Source organism: Pristiophorus japonicus, chromosome 7, assembly GCF_044704955.1.
Source record: "Pristiophorus japonicus isolate sPriJap1 chromosome 7, sPriJap1.hap1, whole genome shotgun sequence".
In the NCBI taxonomy this organism is placed as follows: Eukaryota; Metazoa; Chordata; class Chondrichthyes; family Pristiophoridae; genus Pristiophorus; species Pristiophorus japonicus.
Window position 1 is genome coordinate 188,344,014 of NC_091983.1, and position 16,058 is coordinate 188,360,071.

Consider the following 16,058-nt stretch of genomic DNA (forward strand, 5'->3'; position numbering starts at 1 on the left):
CGGGTCGGATCCGGAGGTGGGGGGCGGGAGTTGGGTCGGGTCCGGGGGTGGGGGGGAAGCGGGAGTCGGGTTGGGTCGGGTCCGGAGGTAGCGGGAGTCGGGTCGGGTCCGGGGGCGGGAGTCGGGTCGGTGTCGGGTCCGGTCGGGGGAGCGCAGGTCGGTGTCGGGTCCGGTCTGGAGGCGGGGGGCGGGAAGCGGGAGTCGTGTCGGGTCGGGAGGAAACAGGAGCTGGCCGTGGGAGGAGCCTTATCCACGCAGCCCCAGTGATGCCATTCGGCCATGGCTAGGGCTGCGTGCTTCGGGCCCCTCCCACATTGTTTCGGGCGCCTGGAGCTACTGCACTTGCGTGCCCACTGTAGCGCGCATGTGCAGAGGTCCCGGCACTGTTTTCAGCGCAGGGACCTGGCTCCGCCCCCTACAGCGCCGCGCCGAGGGCCAGAGGACCTGCAGGGAGGTGGAGAATCTGGAGGTTTTTTTTTAGGCGCACTTTGTGGTGCGAAAAACGGGTGTCCAGGTCAGGACTGCGCCGTTCTAGGCGCGGTTCGAAACTTGGGCCCCCTGCAACTGCCCAACCCATTCCCAAACTGTCCTACCACCCCTTATTAGGTACCGCTGCCCATAATCCACTCTTCAGGATCTGCTGCAGGTGCATTTTTTTTAAAGCTACAATTTTTGTTAAATTCCCACTTTCACAGGCAAGCAAAACAATGAAGGTCAGAACTGATATTAAATTTCATACAGGTCAATTAAGCCAGGGGGAGGGGGGGCTTCATCTTCACTGCAGGCCTACGTCTAAGCCCCAGCCTGTCTAGCCACATTGCCAGAGGCCCTTCCTGATTCCACCTTATAATGACCGACATTATAAGTGCAACTTAGCTTTTCAAATTGTGTCTTTCGTCAAATATTATGTAACCCTCCCAGCAAGTGATAATTTTTTTCCTACAACACTGGCAAAGACTTGGGAGTTGGGTAAAGGTTAACTGCATAGTCCTTTTGCCTGAGGTATCTATGTTAATGCGAGAGCTAAAAAAGGGAGAAAGAGAATAAATAATTACAGCCTAGTCTGTGATGTCTGATGGGATCCACAAGGATCTTAGACTTACAACGATCTTGGCCTTGCCAGCTATGCCCACATCCCATGAATGAATAAAAAAAAATGAAGTGCAAATACTTGGGCAAATTACTTATGTACTGCCAGTGCCCGTGTCCCCCATCAAAACTTGCCACATTGGAGAGATGGGAGTTTTACTTTTTCAAAGAGAGATCTCCAGAAAGAGACAAATAGAACTTTGTTTCATATTTGAATCTATTTTGACAAAGGTGGCTGCATTTATGAAGGAAACAATGTATGATACCGAGTGCTTTCAGTCATTGAGAATAGTATTACTTATTTTACAAGAGAATTTCTATACATTGATGATATGTGGACATGTTAGCTGACATTGTTAACGGTTCTCTCTCCTCAGGTACTGTCCCCGTCTCCCTCAAATCTGCCATCATGCCTTAAAAAAAATAACCCTTAACCCCTCCGTCCTTGCAAACTACCACCCCATCTCCAACCTCCCTGTTCAAAGTCCTTGAACGTGTTATCGCCTCCCAAATCTGTGCTCATCTTTCCTCCCAACTCCATGTTTGAATCCCTCCAATCCGGTTTCCACCCCGCCACAGTCCCGAAACAGCTCTCATCACAGTCACAAATGACATCCTTTGTGACTGTGACAAAGGCAAACTATCCCTCCTCGTCCTTCTTGACTTGTCTGCAACCTTTGATACGATTGACCACTCTATCCTTTAACACTTCTCCACCGTCATCCAACTCGGTGGGACTGCATTCGCTGGTTCCATTCTTATCTATCTAATCGTAGCCAGAGAATCACCTGCATCAGCTTCTCTTCCTGCCCCCGCATCGTTACCTCTGGTGTCCCCCCAAGCATCTATTCTTGGCCTCCTATTTCTCATCTACATGTTGCCCCTTGGCAACATCATCCAAAAACACAGCGTCAGTTTCCACATTTAAGCTGATGACACCCAGCTCTACCTCACTACCACTTCTCTCAATCGCTTCATGGTCTTTAAATTGTCAGACTGCTTGTCCGACATCCAGTTCTGAAATTTTCTCTTGGGAAGACCGAAGCCATTGCTTTTGGCCCCTGCCACGAACTCCATTCCCTAGCCACTGACTCCATCCCTCTCCCCAACATCTGTCTGAGGCCGAACCACACTGTTCACAACCTTAGTGTCATATCTGACCCTGAAATGAGCTTTCGACCACATATCTGCAGCATAACTAAGACCGCCTATTTCCACCTCCATAACTTCATCCGTCTCCGCCCTTGCCTCAGCTCATCCGCTGCTGAAACCCTCATCCATGCCTTTGTTATCTCTAGACTTGACTATTCTAACTCACTCCTGGTTGGCCTCCCACGTAAACTTGATGATCCAAAACTTAGCTTCCCGTGTCCTAGCTCGCATCAAGTCCCATTCACCCATCATCACTGTGTTCGCAGACCTACATTGGCTCCTGGTTAAGCAACGCCTTGATTTCAAAATTCTCATCCTCGTTTACAAATCTCTCCATGGCCTCGCACCTCCCTATCTCTGAAATCTCTTTCAGTCCCATCAAACCACCCCCCCCAACCCACCACCTTGAAGATATCTGTGCTCCTCTAATTCTTCCCTCTTGAGCATCCCTGATTATAATTGCTCAACCATTGGTGGCCATGCCTTCTGTTGCCTAGGCCTGAATCTCTGAAATTCCCTGCTTAAAACCTCTCTATCGCTCCTTAAAACCTACTTCTTTGACCAAGCCTTTCGTCACCTGCCCCAATTTCTCTTGATGTGGCTCTGTGACAATTTTTTTGACTCATAATACTCCTGTGAAGTGCCTTGGAAGGTTTTACTATGTTAATGGCGCTATATAAATACAAGTTGTAGTTGTGGAGAATAGAGTCAACAAGCTGGAAGAATTCTGGGACACTTAAACTTCAAATTCTTTGAGAGCGCAGTTGCATTAAACCAATTGTATGTGGCAGATGCCAGAGCTGTTTACCTTTAATACCATCAGGCAACTCTTTCAGATCACAATACCAAAGTCGATTAACCGGGTCACAGCCTTCTCGAATAGATAGGAGAACATATTGTCCATCATCTGACACCTGCACAAGAGACAAGGAATAAATTGTCAAATGTAGAGAGGCCACTGACATTGGTTAAGGAATTAATTAGGTCACCCAATTGAATCAGTTATAAAAACCTTTTATTCTTAAACTAATAAACCTTTGCTGTCAGCCAAAATAATGAAGTATTTGACAAGTTACAACTGGACCAAAACTATATTTGTGTAAATAATTTTTAAAAATTAAGACAAACGCTATCCAAAGGAAAGTTGCATGGAGACTTAGATTTTGATAACATTGGTCAGGTTGCTGGTCCAGCTAAAGTCTGAAACTAACCCCATCCAATCCACTATAAAAAAATAATCTTGCTAGTGTTTGCAAAGATAGAATTCTTTAGGTTGTACATCTAAAATGCTTATTAAATAGGTCAATGGGGGACAGAATATTTGCCTGTTAATTATTTTGCCTCGCTCCTTTACAATTGCAGGCCTCCCCACCCACCATTTCCTATCCCCCACCCCTCATTCCTATTATTTGTCTCAGTCCCTAGTACCCCATGTCCCCATTTTTCTGCTTAACCTCAACAGGCATAGAGTTGACCTTCAAATTACTCACTTGGATTCCTGCAGTGTACCACCTTCACACGCTAATTGGAAACAAACACTCTTCATTACCTGATTGAGTGACAGTCAGGAATCACTCAAACAGCCTTCACCCAACACCCCTCTGCCATCTCCAATATTTTTATAACTAATAAAACAGAAGTTTTCAAATAAAATGGAAAGAAACACTTTAAAAACACACCCCTATGATTTTTCTTCGGGGTTGCTCGCTGCACTGTTCAGCACTCTAATTCCTGGATCCTGGAGATTCCAGGTCTAACCTGGAGGGTTGACAACCCTAAACTCTTGGGCCATCATCCTATATGTTAAATAAATAAATACTTCTGCCTCTTATCAATAAACTCAGATTCTACATTTTAAGAAATTGGATGCCTTCACAATTTACCTCATACTTGGTGCTCTGTATAATATAAAATTAATGAGTGATCATCATCACAGGCGGTCCCTCGGAATCGAGGAAGACTTGCTTCCACTCCTGGTGAGTTCTTTGGTGGCTGAACAGTCCAATATGAGAGCCACAGACGGTCACAGGTGGGACAGATAGTCGCTGAGGGAAGGGGTGGGACTGGTTTGCTGCACGCTCTTTCCGCTGCCTGCATTTGATTTCTGCATGCTTTCGGCGATGAGACTAGAGGTGCTCAGCGCCCTCCCGGATGCACTTCCTCCACTTAGGGCGGTCTTTGGCCAGGGACTCCCGGATGTCAGTGGGGATGTCGCACTTTATCAGGGAGGCTTTGAGGGTGTTCCTGTAACGTTTCCGCTGCCCACCTTTGGCTTGTTTGCCGTGAAGGAGATCAGAGTAGAGCACTTGCTTTGGGAGTCTCTTATCTGGCATGTGAACTATGTGGCCTGTCCAGCAGACCTGATCGAGTGTGGTCAGTGCTTCAATACTGGGGATGTTAGCCTGGACGAGGATACTGATCTTGGTGCGTCTGTCCTCTCAGGCGATTTGTAGAATCGCTGGTGTTATTTTTCCATTGGAGGCAGTTCAGAGAAGGTTCACAAAGTTGATTCCTGAGATGAAGGGGTTGTCTTATGAAGAAAGGTTGAGCAGGTTGGGCCGAGACTCATTGGAGCTTAGAAGAATGAGAGGTCAGCTTATTGAAACATACAAGATACTGAGGGGGGCTCGACAGGGTAGATGCAGAGAGGATGTTTCCTCTCGTGGGGAAATCTAGAACTAGGGAGCATAGTTTTAGAATAAGGGGTTGCCCATTTAAAACAGAAATGAGGAGGAATTTCTTCTGAGGGTTGTGAATCTTTGGAATTCTCTACCTCAGAGCTGAGGAGGCTGGGTCATTGAATATATTTAAAGGTGGAGATAGACAGTTTTTTTGAACGATAAGGGAATCAACGGTTATGGGGAGCAGGCAGGGAAGTGGAATTGAGGCCAAGATCAGATCAGCCATAATCTTATTGAATGGCGGAGCAGGTTCGAGGGGCCAAATGCTCCTATTCCTTATGTTAAATCATCTCCCATCCATAAGATTCCAACTTGGAAACAAATTAAGTAATTTAGTAATTAACCTGGTGAAAATTAAAAAAATTAATCACTCTGCTTGTGGTACAAATTAATTCGGGCAATCTTCAAGTTTTAATTCATTTGCGCACTTCTTAATTTGCCTCAAACTGTGCATGAACTGTGTAAAACTACAACTGGAGCAACCAATATTAAGATAAATGATCAAGACTACACAACCTACTTGGCAAAAATTAATTCATTTTCTATGAGCTACAAATTAATCAAATCTTCACACATTATTTCATATGCTTGTTGAGTGTTGTTGGAGCTGCACTCATCCAGGTAAGGAGAAAGTTTATCATCACACTAGTGTCTTGTAGATGATGGAAAGGCTTTGGGAGTGTCAGGAGGCAAGACATTAGTCACCAAATACCAGCCTCTGATCTGCTCTTGTGGTTGGTCCAGTTCAGTTTCTGGTCAATTGTGACCCCTAGGGTATTGATGGTGCAGGATTCACGATGGCAATGTCACTGAATGTCAAGGGGCGGTGGTTAGACACTCGCTTGTTGGAGATGGTCATTGCTTGGCGCAAATCTTACTTGTCACCCATCGGCTCCAAGCCTGAATGTCATCCAGGTCTTGCTGCATGCAGGTATGGACTGCTTCATTATCTGAGGAGTTGTGAATGGAACTGAACACACTAAAATCATCAGCGAACATCCCAGCTTGACCTTATGATGGAAGGAAGGTCATTGATGAAGCAGCTGAAGATGGTTGGGCCTTGGACACTGCCCTGAGGAACTCCTGCAACAACGTCAGAGGACTGTGATGATTGGCCTTCATCAATCACAACCATCTCCCTTTGTGCTAGGTATGACTCCAGCCAGTGTAAAGTTTTCCCCCTGATTCCCATTGATTCATAGAAACATAGAAAATAACTGCAGGAGTAGGCCATTCGACCCTTTGAGCCTGCACCACCATTCAAGAAGATTATGGTTGGTCCTTCACCTCAGTACCCCTTTCCTGCTTTCTCTCCATATCCCTTGATCCCTTTAGCCGTAAGGGCCATATCGAACTCCCTCTTGAATATATCCAATGAACTGGCATCAACAACTCTCTGCGGTAGGGAATTCCACAGGTTAACAACTCTCCGAGTGAAGAAGTTTTTCCTCATCTCAGTCCTAAATTGCTTATCCCTTATCCTGGATTTCCCCAACATCGGAAACATTCTTCCTGCATCTAACCTGTCCAGTCCCGTCAGAATTTTATGTTTCTATGTGATCCCCTCTCATCCTTCTAAACTCCAGTGAATACAGGTCCAGTCGATCCAGTCTCTCCTCATATGTCAGTCCAGCCATCCCGGGAATCAGTCTGGTGAACCTTCGCTGCACTCCCTCAATCGCAAGAACGTCCTTCCTCAGATTAGGAGACCAAAACTGAACACAATATTCCAGGTAAGGCCTCACCAAGGCCCTGCTGCAGGCCCAGTCTGACAGATATGTCCTTCAGGACTTGACCAGTTCGGTCAGTGGTGGTGCTACCGAGCCACTCGGTGATGGACATTCACGTCCCCTGCCCAGAGTACATACTGTTCCCTTGCTACCCTTAATGCTTCTTCCAAATGGTGTTCAACATGGAAGAGTACTGATTCATCAGTTGAGGGAGGACGGTAGGTGGTAATCAGCAGGAGGTTTCCTTGCTCATGCTTGATCTGAGGTCAATGTAGAGGACTCCCAGGGCCACTCCCGGATGGCATACTCTCCACTTGCTTGGTTGAGTGCAGCTCCATCAACACTCAAGAAACTCCCCACCATCCAGGACCAAGCAGCTAGCTTGGCACTCCTTCTACCACCGGTGCACCATGGCTGCAATGTGTTCCATCTATGCATGGCAGCAACTCACCATGGCTTCTTCGGCAGCACCTCCCAAACCTGTGACCTCTATCACCGAGAAGGACAAGGACAGCGACAGCGACAGCAGGCGCATGGGTAGCACCGTCACCTGCAAGTTCCCAACCAAGTTACACCATTTTGACTTGGAAATATATTGCCATTCCTTCATCGTTGTTCGGTCCTGGAACTTCCTCCCTAACAGCACTTTGGGAGTACCTTCATCACATGGACTGCAGCAGTTCAAGGCGGCGGCTCACCACTACCTTCTCAAGGGCAATTAGGGATGGGCAATAAATGCTGGCCTTGCCAACGACGCCCACATCCTGCAACAATTTAAAAAAAAAATGCTCTTCTGCCCTCCTCATTGAACCAGAGTTGGTCCCCTGACTTGCTGGTAATGGTAGAGTGAGGGATATGCCGGACTCTGAAGTAACAAATTGTGGTGGAATACAATTCTGCTGCTGCTGATAGCCCACAGCAACTCACGGATGCCCAGTTTTGAGCTGCTAGATCGGTTCTGAATCTATCCCATTGTGGCACACAACACGATGAAGGGTGTCTTCAGTGTGAAGATGGGACTTCGTCTTCACAAGGACTGTGCAGTGGTCACTGCTAACAATGCTCTCGTGGATAGCTGCATCAGCGACAAGTAGATTGGTGAGGATGAGGTCAATAGGCATTTCAGTTGTGTTGGTTCTCTCACCACATGCCGCAAGCCCAGTCTGGCAGTTAGGTCCTTTAGGACTTGGCCAGGTAGTCAGTAGTGGTGCTACCAAGCCACTCTTTGGGGGACTTCAATATCCATCCCCGAGTACATTCTGTGCCCTTGCTTCTTCTAAGTGGTATTCAACATGGACGAGCACTTATTCATCAGCTGAGGAAGGGCAGTAGGTGATAATCAGCAAGCGGTTTCCTTGCCCATGCTGGACCTGAAGCCATGGGACTTCATGGGGTCCAGAGCCAAAGTTGAGAACTCCCTCCCAATACCATTGTGCCGCCACATCTGATGCATCTGTCCTGCTGGTGAGACACGACACACCCAGGGATGGTGTTGGAGGAGTCCAGGACATTGGCTGAAAGGTATGATTCTGTCAACAATGACTAAGTCGGGAACAGCTCTCCCAATTTTGACACAAGTCCCCAGACGTTAGTGAGGAGGACTTTGCAGGGTCGACTGGGTTGGGTGTGCCTTTGTCGTGTCTGGAGCTGGTGCCTAGGTCGATGCCAGGTGGTCTGTCCAGTTTCATTCTTATTATTGTTTGTCGTAGCAGTTTGGTACAACTGAATAGCTTGCTAGGCCATTTCAGAGGGCAGTTAAGAGTCAACCACAGTGCTGTGGATCTGGAGTCACATGTAGATCAGACCAGGTGAGGACGGCAGATTTCCTTTCCTAAAGGACATTAGTGAACCCGATGGGTTTTTAATGATGATCCGGTAGTTTCATGGTCACCATTAGCTTTTTTATTCCAGATTTATTTAATTAACTGAATTTTAATTCCCCAGCTGCTGTGGTGGAATTTGAACTTGCATCTCAATCATTACTGCAGGTCTCTGGATTACTAATCCAATAACATAGCCACTATGCTACCGGCCCTGTCTCACGTGCAATGCATTTTATTGGTAGAAAGTTCTGCAACTTTTTTTTCCCTGTGAATAACACATTTTGAAAGCTTCTGCAGAATGATCACGAAGATAAAAATAAAATAGCAAACATCACAGGGCTGGTTGCAAAAATAAACAAACTTGTGTCAGATTTTTTAATAGCTGAAATCAGGACTCAGTTATGAGAGTTAATGGATTCTGTCTAAATAGCAAGTCAGTGACAGCAACACAGTTGCTGTCCAACATTGGATATTATTGCACTTCAAAACTTCAAAGTTATGTAAAAAGAACAATTAGATTCCTTAACATAAAGCGGCCTGACAGCCCCTCGAGCCTGCTCCACCATTCAATAAGATCATGGCGGATTTTCGACGCTAACTCCACTTTGCCGTCTGATTCACCTAGAGTCCAAAGTCTCAACTTTGAATATACCCAATGATTCGGCATCCTCAGCCCTCTGGGCTAGAGAATGCCAAAAATTCACAACTTCAGTGAAAACATTCCTCCTTATCTCGGTCTTAAATGGCCGACCTCTTTTCCCGAGACACTGTCCCTTAATTCTTGACTCTCCAGCCAGGGGAAACAACTTCTCAGCATCTTCTGACACTCTCCTTCAAAATCTTGCATGTTTCAATGAGATCACCTCTCATTCTCCTAAACTCCAGAAAGCAGAGGCCCAATCCACTCAATCTCTCCTCATAAGACAACCCTCTCAGCCCAGGAATCAATCTAGGGGGAACTTCGTTTCACTACCTCCAAGGCCAGGTCTTTATGAGAGTTGAAGGTATCCTCCATACTCTGCCAAATTTAGGATATGGCCTAGTACTGTTCTGCCAGGGACATGTCACATGAATCAATGTTTCTCTGGAAAGTGTTGACATCATGACATGTGGAACATCATCCACGTGACCGTTGTTGCTCCCACATTGTACACATGGTGAGCCACACCTCTCGATCCTATAAGTTTCAGTTTGTTTAAATGTTTAAAAAAACCAGGAGGCCAAACCGTATGTACTCTAATAAACCTGCTCCATGTGAGGACCAGAATGTTTCTCAGACAGGAAAGAAAATATCTGAAGACTGGGGACAATGGTTCACTTTATATATGGTATGGGAATAATAAAGGGTAGGGTCACATTATTAAAACAACACATCATTCCTTGTTGTCTTTCCCTGCAGAACAGAATCGAGCTATGGCCTCAATCAGGCTGCCGAGAAAGAATAACTTTTGTCCATTTAAAAAAATTAGTTTTTGATGTTGCCGTGTTGCTAAAAATTTGCCCTCCGACTGATCAATTGTACAATTTCCCCATTCGCTAGCCCAGGAGTGCTGACCATAGGGACTCTCTCTGCTGCCATCTTGGCGAGATCAGTTAACTGATCATGTCTGTGCTGTTTGCTGATCTTAGTGGGATGGCAGTACATAAGAACATAAGAAATAGGAGCCAGTTTCGTCATTTATCATGGTTGATCTGATCATGGACTCAGCTCCACTTCCCTGCCTGCTCCCCACAATGCTTTATTCCCTTATCGCTCAAATATCTGTCTATCTCCGCCTTAAATATATTCAATGACCCAACCTCCACAGCTCTCTGGGGCAGAGAATTCCATAGATATACAACCCGAGAAGAAATTCCTCCTCATCTCAGTTTTAAATGGGAGGCCCCTTATTCTTAGACTATGCCCCCTAGTTTTAGTTTCCCCTATGCGTGGAAAGATCCTCTCTGCATCCACCTTGTCGAGCCCCCTCATTATCTTATGTTTCGATAAGATCACCTCTCATTCTTCTGAACTCCAATGAGTATAGGCCCAATCTACTCAACCTATCTTCATAAGTCAACCCCCTCATCTCCGGAATCAACCTACTGAACCTTATTTGAACAGCCTCCAATGCAAGTATATCCTTCCTTAAATACGGAGACCAAAACTGTACACAGTATTCTAGGTGTGGCCTCACCAATACCCTGTACAGTTGTTAGCAGGACTTCTCTGCTTTTATACTCTATTCCCCTTGCAATAAAGGTCAACATTTCATTTGCCTTCCTGAACCTGCATACTAACGTTGTGTTTCATGCTGAAGGACCCCCAAGTCTCTCTGTACTGCAGCACTTTGCAATTTTTCTCCATTTAAATTATAATTTATTTTCTATTTTTTCTGCCAAAGTGGATAACCTCACATTTTCCCACATTATACTCCATCTGCCAAATTTTGTCCACTCACTTAGTGCCTACTACTGGAAAGAGTAGACATCAGGTGGGAACAGAATTGGGCTTGGATACGATGTCCCCCTCTCTGAAATAGCCGGCCAACGTTCAATGCCTAAGATCACAGTTGAAGAATGGATACCTAGGCAAGGTATTTAGAGGACAGCGGTCATTGTGAAAGTGTAACCCAGCATGAGTCAATTACTATATTACATACCAGATTATAAAGACTCCCAAAAATCCACTTTTTTAATGTCCTCTTTCTAATAACATTTATCCAAGTACCTAATAACCAACCTAAGACCATCTTAGTTTCCATATGATTCTATTCTATGATTTGGAAGTAATAAAGGAACATTACATTTACTCAGAAATTATTCTTTCAAGTACTAATACAAGAATATGATAGCTTTTAATAAAACCTCTTTACTGAGAGGTGTACTTGGGCAGGCTAGAGGCAAAATACTTTAGAGTGTGTCATAACCTAGGAGTTGGATCATCAGCTGACATTGCACGCCAGCTCCTCTCTCCCCTTGATACTGAAAAGATAACTCCCAAGCACAACTGAGTTTTCAGCGTAGCAGTGATCAAAATACAGCAAATTGTCACAATGAGTAATTTTTAAGGTGAAACCATCATTTAACAATACCTCAGCTCCGCCCATCCACTTGGGGTAATCTGGAAATTCAGCACACAATACATCTTCAGACTGTTGAAATCCCAGTATGTGATAGTACAATTTCTGGTGAAGATTCATAGAGGTTTCGGTGCCTGATAAGAAAAATGACAATTATGAGAGATGTGCTTTCACAATTTTCATACTTTAAAAAAAAAGCTTTCCTATAAAGCAGTTTACTAAAAAAAAAGTGAAATGGGAATAAAAACAGAAAACAGAGCAGGTCAGCATTTGTAAAGAGAAATCGCCAGTTACAGCGCTTTGGGTTTCTAAGAGATAAACATCCATTTTAGTAAGGTTAGAAAAAGAGAGAAGGGGTATAAGGAGGAGAGGGGGAGAGAACCAACAGATACAATTACAGAGGAGTTAATGTGTAACTTGCAAACTGCTGCAAGATACCCTATTCGAATAAACATGTATATATGCTCGCAGGATTAGGATTTGGTTTAATCTCATGATTAAGATTTTTGTTTTCTTTTGACCTATAAATAGCTTGTAGATATGTACTCTAGCTAGAAGTAATGAAATGTTTAAGTTGTTCATTCCCAGGATGTTTTAGGGTTTAATGTACCAGTGCACTATTTAGCTGCCTGCTGTTTATTTTCTGCTGAGGTACAGGATGTACCAATCCGTGCCTGTTGACTAAACTTTGTCAATACAGTATGAAATCATAGCCTTAAGATAGGAAATGGGGCAATGGAACCACGATGATTAGTTACATGGTTAATGGCCATCTGGAGTTTGTGAGGAACTACCTAATTTCTGGAGTCTTGGTTCACAATAACTACTATCATGCCATAATGAATCATCAAGGACAGTGCATGACTAGAGGCCTATAAAGACCTTAAGCTTTTCTTCACAATTTGTAGAGATGCAATCACGAAAGGATCAATGAAGGTTACAATTCTTTAGCCAAAGGAAAACTGGAGTAATATTGTTTACTTCTCTATCAGACTACGCTTAGACACGGTGTGTCAAAATTTGATCGAACACAATAACCGGTTTAGTTACAACCATATTTGGTGTCAGATTAGAATTCTCTTACACGGCTCAATATAAAACAGGAAAGTGATCACAAGATAATTATGGATAAAGAATGTAATTTGGCCCATCTTAATTCATCCATGCAAAGAGATCTTAACAACCCGCACTGTAGAATTCAATAGTTTCTTAAATGATTCCAGGTTTTTGTCTCCAATACTAATCTGGAAGTTAACTGCATATTTTAATCACCTTTTGTGTGTCAAGGAATTTCCCGATATCAGTTCTGAAATTAGTTTTACTGGACTGAAATGGTGTCCCCTATTTTACTCCCACAGTTTAATCAAAAAGCCAAATGGAATGTTGACCTTTATCTCAAGATGGTTGGAATACGAAGGGGAGGAAGTTAAGCTTTGGTTGTATAGAGCCTTGGTCAGACCACATCCAGAGTACTGCGCTCAGTTTTAGGCACTGCACCGTAGGAAGAATATATTGGCCTTGGAGGGGGTGCAGCGCAGATTCATCAGGATGATACCAGGGTTTAGAGGATTAAATTATGAAAACGGGTTGCATAAACTTGGCTTGTATTCCCTTGAGAATAGGAGATTGAGGGGTGATCAGATCAAAGTGTTTGAATCTTTAAAAAGTAGATATGAAGAAATTATTTCCACTGATGGGGGAAATCAAGAACAAGGAGAAAATCTTAAAATTAGAGCTAAGCCATTCAGGCGCAAAATCGGGAAGCACTTTTTTCACACAAAAGGTAGTAGAAATGTTGAACTCTTTCTGCCAAAAGCTTGCAGATGCTGGGACAATTGGAGATTTTTGTTAGGCAAGGGTATCAACGGAGAGAGAGAAATAGTGGGTAAATGGAGTTCAGGTACAGATTCCCCCACGATCTAATTGAATGGCAGAGCATGCCCAAGGGGTTGAAAGGTCTACTCCTGTTCCAATGTTCATGAGGGCTTCAATGATATGGGAAGAGAGGAGGTAGGGAGCATCTCAAACAGTGAATAGAAGAGCAGAGTGTAATATTGAGACACCATGTTCCAGGACTTGAGAGAAAGGGAAGATTGAAAATGGGGCAATTTCTGGAGAAAATGGAGGTTGCAGGAATAGGTTCTTCTTTACTTTAATCTTTGAGATTTGGCTATGTGCCTCTAAATTGCTGATCTTCAATAAACAATGTATATCTGACTATAAACTACAAATTCAGATTTATTAAGTAGAATAAGCAGAAGTATTAGCATATTTCATTAGATTACAAAACTTCACTTGAATTTACAGACCACTCCAAAATTGGCACCTCAAATTCCATTTACTTGCACTTGTGTCTACAATGCAAAGTTTATACAAGAGTTTCCATGAAGTATTTGATAGACTTTGCTTGTCTATCCCCTGGTGAAGCAGAATTCACTAAAGAACCTAGTTATGAGCGTGTTATGCCCATTCTATGCTTTGAAATATAAATTGGCAGAGAAATTAGTATCAAAACAGTCATTTATCATCACGAAGTAAAGCGGTCACTTGCGTTGAAGACATCAGGCTATTTTAAGGACATATCCAAACTATGAGTGCCTTGCTTGCAGGACTGCCTGCTGAGACAATCACAACTGATTCGTTCGCTGACTCCTCACAGCAATTTAAGCGTCTCCATCATCTCTGAATTTAGCAATTAGTAAGTAGTCTTCCTATACATAGAGGTCTCAACCATCCCTTTGAAGTAACACTGAAGTACTGCAACAAAGTATATTTCAGACATCCATTCAGTATGTTTCCAGCCAACAGTAAACAAATGAAAGCAGTAATCAGTTGGCCAATAGATCAAAATTTCATATATTTTTTAAATAGTTTTATGAAATTTTACATTGAGAAACAAGATCCATCATTTACTGTAGTGCACTGGAGGACAGCAAATGTAGAGGCAGAATTCAAAAAAGGAATGAAACACATTCAGTAATTATAATCTAATACCCAAACTGGACAATGCTTAAGGACCGTTTACAGGATGTTTGAGAAATGGACATCCAGAGAGCACAGGATGATTTTAGAAGTATGGTCAAGCAGAATTGTAGAAATCATGTTTCCAAAGATGGCATTATTGAAATTGTTTTCTTAAATACTTTAAATATTTAAAGCTTATGGACTCTTCAGTGAATTAATAATCCTGTGGATTTATTCAGCTTTATAAATAGCAGCACTTGAATTAAATCAAGATGACATTTCATCAATCACTTAAATCAAATTACTGGATAATTCTAATTTGTCTTTTTATACCACAGAAAAAGCTTGCCATGTTGTGTTATTTCAATTGCTTGTTTAGAATTACTGGGCAATACAATTTATTTTAAAACAAAAAAAAGAGCTCAAATCAACAAGAGTAGACTATATTCAGGTAGTGGGCATGAAAATCGAGAATGCACAGATGTATGTTTCTTTCTCTCTCTTAATAAAGCTAAACGTAATGGTCACAGTCTACCATTTTTTTTTTTTACAGAAACTGAAATATGTATTGTACATTAAAAAAAAGTGGAGTTTATTCTCTTCTGACTACACATTAATTTGGGCACAAGTTAAATTGTAAGTAAGTGGAGTGACCACTCCATTTAATTAATGCAATTTTAAACAAAACCATTCCATCAAATCACCACTATTTCTATTTAATTTATGCCATTTTGAAATATATTGTTAGATATATCCTATATTATATATGTGTCCACAAAGGATTTGCTGAGGTTGTTTGGCAGTTTTAATATTTGTTTCCAATAGAACTTCATCTTACCATCACTCTTTCCATCTTGCTTCAGGTAACAATTGTAAAATATTCCCTTTCCATCATGGGTCCAAGCCATGCAGCTGAACTTCACTCTTTCCAGGGTATCTGGAAGTTCCACAGCACCATCAACTTTTAAGAACTTGATGGTTACCCAATCTGACCCACTTGTACTTAGTCCATATGCAAAATATTCACCATCCTCAGAGAATGCATATCCTGAAACCAGAAGGAAAATAAATAATTGTTTATGAAAAGAAAATTCTAACCAACTAAATAAATCCAGTTTTCATTTTATGGACAAATGTATTTGTGGCAATTTTATTCAAAGTTACTCAGAACAAAATATAACATTTCTTCGACAGCACATTCTAAGATGATATGATCACCACACTGAAGGCATTTTTATAGCAGCTTAAATGCTTCCTTTAAGTATTTGTTACTCCTTCTGCAATTATTTCATATAATCATAACTTTCCAGCATAGAAGACCACTTGTTCGATCACAACTTTGCTGGCTTTCTGAAAGAGCTGTCTTTTTAGTCCCATTTCCATGATGCACAACGGCTCTTTACAAAGTTCATGACTCCTAGTTTCACAATAAAGCCAGATCCCAACAACTAGCCAAAGGGGGAAAACGCCAGCCAAGGACTAAAAGATTAAGCAATATATCTAAAAAAAAATCAGAGACACATCTCCTACTCACAAAAATCTTTTAAACATTTCAGT

The 16,058-nt window shown here is 42.8% G+C and overlaps 1 protein-coding gene across 3 annotated transcripts in view; it reads right to left on the reverse strand.

Moving 5' to 3' along the window:
• LOC139266917 (prolyl endopeptidase-like) overlaps window positions 1-16,058 on the reverse strand; it is a 166,713-nt gene that overhangs the window by 102,124 nt on the left and 48,531 nt on the right. For all 3 annotated transcript variants that reach the window (XR_011593804.1, XM_070884543.1, XM_070884544.1), the window contains 3 exons: window positions 15,340-15,549; window positions 11,550-11,671; window positions 3,050-3,155 (listed from right to left, as the gene is read on the reverse strand). Coding sequence is in view for 2 of the 3 variants with exons in the window: in XM_070884543.1 (XP_070740644.1) it covers window positions 3,050-3,155; window positions 11,550-11,671; window positions 15,340-15,549 (438 nt within the window). In the remaining variant the exon portion in view is untranslated. The remainder of the gene's footprint in view (window positions 1-3,049; window positions 3,156-11,549; window positions 11,672-15,339; window positions 15,550-16,058) is intronic.